Genomic DNA, 12,197 nt, shown 5'->3' with positions numbered 1-12,197 from the left:
TTGTCAATGGGGAACGAAAGTGTGATGTCAAAATGCTGATTCCAATCTGATTGGAAGTGTAAAGCCAGTCTTCCGTAGGACTCTAAACTTCTTGTTTCAGATTGATGTCATCTTATTTTCTAGCCCAAATAAATGCTAGTCGTCAAAAAAGATCATCCATCCTCGCTCTTTTTCTCCCAGAATCATAGGAATTTGCTCTACAACCTGCAACTAAAATATTTGGTCCACCTTATGATTCAATAGGTATCCTATTCATTGTTCATACATTGTCCGGAGAGTTGGTTACATACTTCCAATGAGTTTTGAACCGGAAGAGAGAAAGGTGTGACGTTACGACTAGTCTGCCCCATTGCCAAACTGGGTCTTCTGGACCCCTCTCCATTCTATGTTTGCGGTATAATATAATATGTAGTTGTGGGGTAGATGGTGCTATTTCACGAATACAGGATTAGCTTTTTTCAAAATTATGGACATTGCAATTGGTAAAGTTGTTTGTAAAATGATTATAATTGGAATGCGTTTGTCACAGATTATGTCCCTTCATTCTCACTCACTCAATCTCATGACCGGATGGGGGACTTGCGTGAAGCAGAAGTGACAGTCTTCCTCCATGCCTGCCTGTTGCTAGCCCTATGTAGTAGCTCCGGAACCGACATCTCTGTCCATTCTTTTATATTGTCCAGCCACATCTTCCTTTGGCGCCCTCTTCTGCGCTGGCCTTCGACTGTGCCATGTAGAACTCTCCTGCTCAGGCTATCATGTCGAGTATGGTGTCCAAACCAAGACAGTTTTCTGCGCTTCACAGTCACTTAAGAGGTTCTTGTGGGCCTGCCCGAGCTTCTATTTCTTCCAGGACGTCTTCGTTTGTGCAATGCTCCTTATAAGACACGCGTAGCAGTCTTCTATAGCACTTGCTTTCAAACGCCCTTATGCCCCGTTGTTCATCCATTGTAAATGTCCAGGCTTCGCATCCGTACAACAAGGTTGACAACACCAGTGATTTATACAGTTTCACCTTTACATTCAGACACATGCTACACGTTCAAATCTTTCTTAATTGAGTCATCACTGATGTTGCCATTGCAATTCTCTTTCGAATTTCAATTGTGCTAGTCCTATCTTTGCTTAGTGTCACACCTAGATATTTGAATGTCGTGACCTCTTTTAGTTTTTCATTTCCCACGGTGATGTTTGTGTTGCTTTCTGCGTTGCTGTTCACCAAGATTTGTGATTTTTTGGTACTTATTTCCATTCTGTATTGCGATGCACATTCAGCTAGACGGTTTGTTTAGTCTTGTAGATCTGGTTCTGTGCTTGCCAGTAGGTCAATATCGTCCGCAAATCTTAAATTAGACAAAGGGCGGCCGCCGCTGGATATCGAGTTTTGGTAACCCTCCAGCACATCTTGCTTGATGCTTTCAAGGAATATATTGAATAGCATCGGAGATAATATGCAGCCCTGTCTGACTCCTACAGTAGTGTTGAAAGGAGTTCCTATTTGGTCATTTACCAGGACTGTGCTGTTTGACCTGCCATACAATACCTCTACTGTCTGGATGAGCCCCTCTTCAAAATTATATTTCCTCATCATATTCCAAAGACCATCATGCCAGACTCTGTCAAATGCCTTCCTGAAGTCCATAAAATTATGGTACAGCGCACACTGGTGCTGAAGGCATTTCTCTGTGAGCACCCTGCAGTTAAATATTTGCTCCAAGGTACTCCTTCCTGTTCTGAATCCTGCCTGTTCTTCTGCCAGTATTTCTTCTGTTCTAGATTTCATTCTGTTATGGATTATTCGGAGCATGACTTTGCTTGGATGGCTTATCAAGCTTATTGTTCTGTAATTCTTCCATTGCCCCTTAGTTGTACCCAAAACAGTGAACACTATTAAGGGAACACTATTAAGGGAACAGCCCACGTGTAAACATTATTGGGGGGGGGATAGATGATTTCTACGAGTGAAGTAAACTCACAAAAATTATACGTGTATCGTGGAAAATGGTGGTCCCGAAGCTGTACCCTTGGTTTAAGACAGTTTACACGCAGTACCCTATTCGAGTCGGGTGTGAATGATGAGTACCTGGTTATAGGCCGTGACGGAAATGTAAGTGTTTGTACTAAAATGACGCCAAACAGGCGACTTGTAATGTATGGAATGGAAATATGGTTCAATGTGGACTGCTTGGGAAATAAATAAAACATTGTGAAGCGCATTGAGCGTGCATTGGAAGTCAGTGATAATAAGATATATCAATTTTGATATTCATTTATTCATATATTTATTTATTTCATTTATTTATTTATTTATGTATTTAGTTATTTATTTATTTATCTAATTCTATTTCAGGCCCGCGTCTTCCCGTTCCCAAAGCCGGCCAGAAAACTCCCCAAGCAACCGCTTCCTGCTCCACCTATTTCGAGAAATGCTAGATCAAACAACGGTGTCCCTACTGAGGGAAGCCGATTTAGGGGTCAAAGCACGTCGACCAGCCCTCCAAACAGGCTCAGACCAGAGAGAACAATTCGTGAAGACATGGACGACAACGTCTTCATTTCAACTCGTCCAGAAATTCGTTCTAGAAACAATGCCTCTTCCAGCACAAGATCGGATGCGTCTTCTGTTCATATCTACACAACCACTGTTGGTAAACGCCCCAAAGTTCCCCCGAGAAGTCCTGCAAACACGTTGAACACTCGCACGGACAATGCAGCAGCAGTTCTTTTTAATCAAGGGACTCTCGGCTCAAAACCTCAGGTTCTTCCTCGGACACCGAGAAATATCACGAGAAGGCACGAGAGTGCTAGCCGAACCTCGAGTAATGTCAGTACACACTCGGGTCGGTCTCTCATACATAATCCCAGAGATCCTGCATCCCATTCGGACAATACTTTTGCAGCATCACCTGTCATACATCGAAGTATTAGTAAACAACGTTCGAATCTCCCTTCGACAAGTTCAAGTCGTGGCTCGAAGCAGCAGGGATTTTATTACGATGTTGATGAAGACTTTGAAGATTATAACGATATCTATGCAAGTATTGATGAAACTGAAGAGATTGACGATCAGATTCACGAATATGACGATGACTACAATGATGATGATGACGATGATGAGGTTATTCAAACTGGCCGGAATAAGGGGAATAGCAGATATGAAACGCGTATCTGCCCAAGTCAAGAAATTGTCACAGATAATACAAGCACTGTTGATTCTAGGGATCGTCGCCAAAGGGGTTGGGGTGACCAGGGAGGACAGTATGAAGTACCAGTGAGGTCGATGGCCCTACTAAACAAACCTCCCAGTGTAAAAGCAAAGCCTGCCAGGTTGACTCATCTACTACCCCCTTCTACAGCCCTGGCCAACAGTATGCCGAGGTAAGGAAAAGAAGAAAAAACGCTTTATGAAGTAATGGTCTTTTAACCCTCTCTTTACCAGCCATTTACAGGATTTTCCCAAAAACTTCTAACCCAACTAACACAAAAATATTTTTGTTTATCATTCGGACATATTAGCAGTAAAATTCTTGCAATAGATAATTTCTTTAGCACAACATGCTCTACAACATACTGTTCTTATTCTTTAAATTGTATGATGTAGAAAAGGAAAATTGAATAAGAAAAATGTTGGTTGTAATGTAACGAATGTGACGATTTTTCTATAGTTTGTAAGGAGAGTGTTAATAGTTCTCTTTCGCTTGTCTGGCTTTTAAATGATATTCGGTTTTCTTTTTATTTGTTATTGGGAAGAAGGGTTTTGATCCGACACGTTCCGTCTTAGGTATTTTGTTCTCTTTTGAAGCTGTTATGTTCATTTTTATTTTGTGTGTGTGTGTGTGTGTGTGTTTGTGTGTGTGTATTTCTCCTTACTAAAGACATTTATTCTAGCTTTTAGGATATGCTTAACAGTGTGTTATAAGATGGATGTTCATCCTGATAATGTACCGTTTTGAGGCGACTGGTCACATCCGACGTGAACTGAGTATCACCCAGGTCACGCCTAATCCAATCCAGTCCAATCCATACAATTACAACTTCAACACTGAAGATAGACGCAACATTTGTGTGATGTGGCATGGTGTCATGTTATGACTGTGTATCACTTTAATTATGTCCTCCTGCGATAGACACACCATCTGTGTGGTATGGGATGGTGTCATGTTATGACTGTGTATCACTTTAATTATGTCCTCCTGCGATAGACACACCATTTGTGTGGTATGGGATGGTGTCATGTTATGACTGTGTATCACTTTAATTATGTCCTCCTGCGATAGACACACCATCTGTGTGGTGTGGGATGGTGTCAGGTCATTGCTCTGTATCACATTAATTTTGTCCTCCAGTGGTAGACACAACATCTATGTGGTGTGGGATGGTGCTAGGTTATGGCTATATATCACAATGTACTCCAGTGGTAGACACACCATCTTTGTAGTGTGGGATGGTGTCAGGTTATGGCTATGTATCACGTTAATGATGTCTTCCTGTGATAGACACAACATTTGTGTGGTGCGGGGTAATATTAGATTATGGCTATATATCACATTGATTATGTCCTCCTGCGGTAGACACAACATTTGTGTAGTGTGGAATGGTGTCAGGTTATGGCTATGTATCACATTGATTGTGTCTTCCTGTGGCAGAAATCTTTTCAAACTGACTAGTAAATTTCTCATAACTGTAAGAACTTCTCAAGTTGTCGGGGAGGGAATTCTATACCCTTATTGTACCTGGTAAAAAGGACTGAATGTGGGCCGATAACAGCGCTCTTTTTTTTTATTAGTAATCTTTGATTGGGGTCGACGTATACGCATATATGCAGGTCTGACATCCCAACCCGCTTATGGACCTAGTTTATCATTGTTGTAATAGACAATATTTTGCGTCATTTATTTTTTTGAGATTTCCTTTACAAAAGAATTTGGTTTTCTCCCTCACTGTTTCAATGTTACCCAATTGCTCTCCGCTATCATGTTTGATACAATTTTTCTGTTGTCATAGTAAATTAGGGACAAATCAGCAGGCCAATCGATGGACTTTTTCCATCTGTTTTATGGCTTTCTTTGCCTAAGGGCCCCCCACACTACAGCTGCTGTTTTCCATGATGGGTCTTACCTGTGTGGTTTAGTATCGTTCTTTTACTATCCCTGGCAAAGATGAAAGACTACGATGGAAATGTGTAGCTTGTTGGTTTTGTAGAGATTTTTTTTTATGATGGTTCCATGATATTTTGCTGTCCAGTGTTACACCTAATTGCTCGGTCTTTGTAGACATGTCTAGCTTGGCGAAGGCCTTTAAACAAATGTGAATTTGCACTTGAAAAACTTGAAAACGTGTTAGATATAAAGTAATATAAAACCCTAATTTATTGATAATTCTTCAAAAGGATGTCAAATACTTTTTTATTGAGCTTTTATATAGCTCAATAAAGCTAAAGCTTAGACTTTTAAGCGCAAACGTGAAGTCTGTCCTACTGTATGGATGTGAAACTTGGAATGTATCACAGGTATGAATAAGGAGGGTACAGATTTTCGTAAACAGGAGCATGCGTAAGCTACTCAGAATAAAATGGTTTGATAAAATTAAAAATGAAGAAGTATGGAAAATATAAAAGCAGAAATCCGTGGGAGAGGAAATAGGAATAAAATGATGGAGGTTGATTGGACACACCCTTAGAAAGAATGAGTCCATTATAACAAAGAAAGTATTGGACTGAAACCCTCAGGGCAGAAGATCAAGGGGAAGGCCACGAGGAACATGGATAAGAATTAAAGAAGCTAATATACAGAGAAGTGATAAGACATGGAACGAGATTTTTTTAAAAAGAGAGTTAGCTCAGGATATAGAAGGATGGAAACTATTTGTCTGTGGACTATACCCTGACCCAGGGTGAAAAAGGCAATGACGATGAAGATATAGCGCAATATCCACTAAACGTGCTCAAAGTGCTATACAAAGGGTCCCTGGCCAACATCAGCATTTAACATGTAGGACGGTACATGACGCCTGTTAGGCAATATTACATTTTTTTTGGAAAGAGACAACGCTGTTAACGACCAGGTACTCATTTTATACATGAGTACGGTGAGAGAATGTGAGTAAAGAGCCTTCTCCAAGGCCTCAACTATGCGCCGAGCTAGGCTCGAACCCAGGACCTTCCGATCCGAAAGCGAGTGATATACCACTAGACCACATAGCCGCACTTAAGACTTAAAATCCATAGAAGTGATCTAAGCTAGTTCAAGTAAATATCCGCATATGTTCATGTCTGTACTAAATTTCTGTACATTTTCATATCTCTCCTTTTTCTCTGTACATTTTCATGTCTCTAGTAAATTTCCGTACATGTTCATGTCTCTAGTAAATTTCCGTACATTTTAATATCTCTAGTAAATGTCCGTACATTTTCATGTCTCTAGTAAATTTCCGTACATGTTCATGTCTCTAGTAAATCTCCGTACATGTTCATGTCTCTAGTAAATCTCCGTACATGTTTATGTTTCTAATTAATGTCCGTACATTTCCATGTCTTCCTTCAGCTCCGTGGCGCCACCAATTCCTCAGCGGACGAGACCAAATTCCTCCTCTTCCTCGGATTCCGACTCCAGTAGCAGTCAGGAGGACCCCAGGGATATGAAGTACGCTGACCACAGCTCACGCCAGGAAAACGAGTATACGGTTATTCGGGATGACCTCGTCCAGACTGGACTCAAGTACTCATAAGTATGGCGGGTACCTCAAATTTAACACAAAATCTAATATTGCTTCGAATTAGGATGGATCGAAATAGATAGTAAAAACTCGATTCTTGGTTACGTTATGGAACTTTGGTCGAAAACGGTAGGGGCTGCCTGAAGCCTGTGATCGTGAAAATACTAACGAAAGAGTGAAAATGGAGAGGCTTCGAATCGGAACAATACGGAAAATGGACGTTTCGGGTACGAACCCTTCGTCAGCACAACAATACACAAATGAACATGGAAAACAAATAAAATAACATGCACAATAACTTGTATGGTCTACACGATACAAATTATTTTGAATTTTATTTCTTTTCCACGTTAATTTGTGTATTGTTGTGCTGACGAAGGGTTCGTACCCGAAACGTCCATTGTCTGTATTGTTCCCATACGAAGCCTCTCCATTTTTTCTCCTTCGTTGGAACTTAGGCCAAATGTATCCCATCGTCTCAAGGCGGTATTACGTCAGGGTGATTCGGAGCGCAAAAAGTAAATTTAGAACCAAAATGATAAGAATACAAACGGGAGGGGGGGGGGGGGGGGGGAAGGAGGACGGGAAGGGGGGGTGCAATATAAGAAATTGTGTTTATTTATCCATCATAATTAATAGATTTGTACACACGGTAATTCAATGTCATGTCCAGCGTGCAGGTCACCTCGGGATAATACCGCTTAGACTTTGTGGGTAACAAAATTTAGTGTCTTATTGATTGTTTGAGAAAAATGACAAATGATTTTTATTATTTTGTTGTTTGTTTTGTTTTCCGTATTTTGTTTTGTTTTTTACTGTATTTAATTAATTGTTTTTGTGGGTTTTTATTTATTTTTGTTATGTTTTTTTTCTTTTAATTGTTATCTTCTTATTTGTATGAACCATTCATCATGCATTCCTAACTACTCGTAGGTAAAAGTTAAGTTCTATATTTTTAACTCCTACAACGCCGGGACCTTTTATACTCTGTAAAACGTTTTGAATACCTCAAATATAATGAATATTGTACTTTGTTGAGAAGACTCAAGATATAATTTCAAATTATTTTTAATAGTATAAAATATCAACATTTACTTGTTCAACAAGACGCAATTTCATCTTGAAGCGAGTACACTATAATATGATGTGTTTACTTTGACGTGTCTATAGTACTATAATATGATGTGTTTACTTTGACGTGTCTATAGTACTATAATATGATGTGTTTACTTTCACGTGTCTATAGTACTATAATATGATGTGTTTACTTTGACGTGTCTATAGTACTATAATATGATGTGTTTACTTTCACGTGTCTATAGTACTATAATATGATGTGTTTACTTTCACGTGTCTACAGTACTATAATATGATGGTTACTTTGACGTGTCTATTGTACTATAATATGATCAGTTTACGTTGACCTGTCTATAGTATTATAATATGAAGCGTTTACTTCGACGTGTCTATAGTGCTAGAATGTGATGGGTTTACTTTGACGTGTCTATAGTACTATAATATGATGTGTTTACTTTGACGTGTCTATAGTACTATAATATGATGTGTTTACTTTGACGTGTCTATAGTACTATAATATGATGTGTTTACTTTGACGTGTCTATAGTACTATAATATGATGTGTTTACTTTGACGTGTCTATAGTACACTATAATATGATGTGTTTACTTTGACATATCTATAGTACTATAATATGATGTGTTTACTTTGACGTGTCTATAGTACTATAATATGATCTGTTTACTTTGACGTGTCTATAGTACACTATAATATGATGTGTTTACTTTGACATATCTATAGTACTATAATATGATGTGTTTACTTTGACGTGTCTACAGTACTATAATATGATGGTTACTTTGACGTGTCTATTGTACTATAATATGATCAGTTTACGTTGACCTGTCTATAGTATTATAATATGAAGCGTTTACTTCGACGTGTCTATAGTGCTAGAATGTGATGGGTTTACTTTGACGTGTCTATAGTACACTATAATATGATGTGTTTACTTTGACATATCTATAGTAGTATAATATGATGTGTTTACTTTCACGTGTCTATAGTAGTATAATATTATGTTTACTTTGACGCGTCTATAGTTCTACGAGATGATCTGTTTACTTTGACGCTATCTGACTACGTCATGTCAGTTATAATTAAATAATATTATGGCATTTGAGTGTTGCCATGGCAACCATTCAAAATAAACCAAAACCTCTTTCTAACCGATTTTTTCAAATGGTGTTTATTTATCTCCAAAAGAGCCGACGTGAACATAATTGCAGGTCTGATAACCGTACGCATTTATGGGCCTGTTTTAACGTTGTTTTGAAGAATTGTTTGCTTAGGTTTGAGAGTATTACCATTACAACAATGAGAACATTACAATTTGGGTTATCAGATAAGTAAATAAGTACACCTCGCCTAGAGCAAAACCTAATAATAACATTTCTCCAGGAAAAAGACACAGTTGCTAGGAGGGAAAGACTCGCTATGCATGGAGCTCTAATGCCCTTAGTTTTGGATGACCCAAAAGTCTCATTCAGACATCAGCACAGGATCCCACTAAGAAGAATCCACTCACATAATATACGGGAAAAAATATCATCTCCCAAAACTAATACTATACACTTCGCGTTTTCCTCTCAGCCAATGACTCCGGCGAGGGCCAGGACAAAACCAAGTACATGTATTTTCATTCCAAGACAAAGACAGAAAGCAACTCAGTAAACATATATAGGGGGGGGGGGGGTATATAATATTAGTTTGGGTGTGTTTTGTTTTGGGGGTTTTTTCTAAGGGGTTCTACGGCGCTTGCTGCACATTTAGGTCACTTCAGCGCCAGTTTGTTTGTATTTTTGTTTGTTTTTGTTTGTTTGTTGCTTTAGGTCTCTTCCAACACAATTGAGGTTATATGAGAGACCGCTGAAAAAAAAAACAAGCAATCTAACAAAAATAGTACAAATGTAAATCAAAATCATAACCTAAAGATATCATAAGCTAAATTATAAATAACCAAGAACAAACAGGCAGAAGATTTACAGAAAAAAAATATCCCCTGTCAAAAATACAATCACAAACCAAAGAAGCAGGATAGGCTAGTAAAGAGAAGAAGAAACGACATCACTATCGGATCGTACACCCATGCGAACATCATAGGTATATGATTCAATGGTGATGCTCCCATCCAACCACCCGCCAGTTTGTTTGTATTTTTAAATTAAAAATTGAGCTTTATATAGCGCAATATCTACTAAATGTGCTGAAAGCGCTTTACAATGGGTCCCTGGTCAACAGCAACATTTAACATGTAGGACGGGACATGCCGCCTGTAAGGCGATATTACAATTTTTCGGACAAAGACACCGCTGTGCTCTTTTTCAAGGACTCAACGATGCGCCGAGCGCGAGGCTCGAACCCAGGACCTTCCGATCCGAAAGCGAGTGTCATACCACTAGACCACATAGCCGCACAGTAAGTTACCTCCAACCCGCCATGGGAGATGAGACGACCCCACCCAGCATCTGGCAGTATTGACGATATTAATTACAATGGCAATAAAATAACTCACGACACAAAGTTCATTCTTTTAACAATAAATTTATTCACTGAACTGAAAATGGGAAGAAATTATGATGTCCAAAAGTAACTTTTTAAAAAAAGTATTAATGTTGCTACAAGAGAGATACCTTTGGGCCTTGCAGAATACTTTGCCCATTGATAATACGACGTATAGCACCTAAGACAATTACAGATTCATTTTTGATGCATTTATAGGCAATTGCCAAGATATTTCAACAACATCAACAACAACAGCAACATAAACAACGACAACGACAACAACAAGAATAACAATAAGAAAAAAAACGCAAAAGAAAATTCAAGAACTTTTAGGAAGTTATTTAAATAATTCATCAACAACAAATGAAAAGATATTGTTTTGTTTGATTTCGTTTTGATGTGGTCTTTGTGTTATTTAATAGCGGCTCAGACAATTGAAAGTCATGTCAGTATCAGCGCCAGTAAAAAGGAAGAAATTAAATAAGTCACCAGATTTTGATCAAACTATCAGCACCTACTTTTTTTTATTAATTAAATTCTTTTTTTTTTTTTTTTTTTTAAGGGTTTTACGGCGCTTGCAACACATTAAGGTCATATCAGCGCCAGTAAAAAGGAAGAAAATGGGATAGTAAAAAGTTCTAGAATTACAATTAAAGCACCCAAGAAAAAGTAAGACAAAGGGGAACTGAGAACAAAGGGATCAGATGTAGATTCCAAGAGCATACCACCAATGTACTTAGTTTGAAATCACCTACAAGTCTCATCCAGACACAAGCACAGGATCCAACAAAGAGGAATACACTCAAATGCTTACATTATACACATTCAAAATAAAAATAATAATACATAACAGAGAGATGATTTACAAGGAAAAAAATATCATCTCCTAAAACAATAACTATGCATTTGACTGTTTCCCTCCCAGCTAGGACTCCGGCCAGGGCCAGGACAAAACCAAGTAATCCCATTCCGAGACAAAGACAGAAAGCATGTTGGAAAACAGATATAAGGGGATAGAAGACACAGTATGTACCTCCCTGCCCACTATGGGAGGTCAGGATCCCCACCCAGTATTAATTAAATAAAAACATTATCAGTAACAGTGTCAAAGTTACTTCTGGGCATCCATTCCAGAAAACGCAAGTACATGACGTGATAACAACAACAATAACAACAACAAAAGGGGGTGGGGGGGGGGGTGAACATTAAATTTAGATTAAAACCAACATGATAAAAGTTTGTGACAAACATCGTCAAAGATGATGCATTGAGGGTCATTGAGTGAACGTCACTAAGGCAAATGCATACGCAATACAATACAGTGGAATCCTATTAAAGTCAACAACGCCGGACCAAAAATAATTGGTTATTGACTTTAAGCAATGTTGACTTTTATCCATTTTCAATGAAACACGCTAAGATAAAGAACAGAACATTTCAGATAAACTCGAGATGTTGATGTTGACTTTAAGAGTGTAGACTTTATGCAGATTCCACTGTTATCCATGAAATAACAAATAAATAACAATGTAAAATTGAACGTATTGGGATAGCGTGGCTCAGTGGTACGGTCTTTGAAGCTGGTTCGGGTACGAACGGTACCGAGTTCGTTCACCCGCCGCGCTGTATGGCCTTGAGCAAGTCATCTCGCCCTAACTCACTTTGCCGCGATGCACTGCGGCTGACGCCTGTGTTATTCAAGTCTTCCCTTGGAATAGACCCTAAAGAAAAAATTCCCCATGGGGATGAATAAATGGAATTTTATTTCTATTTTTTATTTTTTTTAAAATAAATACGCACTACCACTACCAGATTATCTCACTCGTCAGTAGTGTTTCATTCATTCTGTTTTGTTGATAAAGGGGAAACCCGAAACGTCCATTTTATCTGTTTTCGTATAT

At 38.5% G+C, this 12,197-nt stretch overlaps 1 protein-coding gene across 1 annotated transcript in view; it reads left to right on the top strand.

The window, feature by feature from the left end:
* LOC144975919 (uncharacterized) overlaps nucleotides 1-8,960 on the top strand; it is a 35,791-nt gene extending 26,831 nt beyond the window's left edge. The window contains exons 11-12 of the mRNA XM_078920107.1: nucleotides 2,351-3,378; nucleotides 6,543-8,960. Coding sequence (XP_078776233.1) covers nucleotides 2,351-3,378; nucleotides 6,543-6,726 — 1,212 coding nt within the window. The 3' untranslated portion in view covers nucleotides 6,727-8,960. The remainder of the gene's footprint in view (nucleotides 1-2,350; nucleotides 3,379-6,542) is intronic.
* Nucleotides 8,961-12,197: the final 3,237 nt, after the last annotated feature.

This window comes from Berghia stephanieae, chromosome 6 (genome assembly GCF_034508935.2).
Source record: "Berghia stephanieae isolate SIO BIC M18660-M18661 chromosome 6, UCSD_Bste_1.3, whole genome shotgun sequence".
In the NCBI taxonomy this organism is placed as follows: Eukaryota; Metazoa; Mollusca; class Gastropoda; order Nudibranchia; family Aeolidiidae; genus Berghia; species Berghia stephanieae.
Note: the sequence above shows the minus strand (reverse complement) of the source record. Positions and strands in the feature narration are given on the sequence as shown.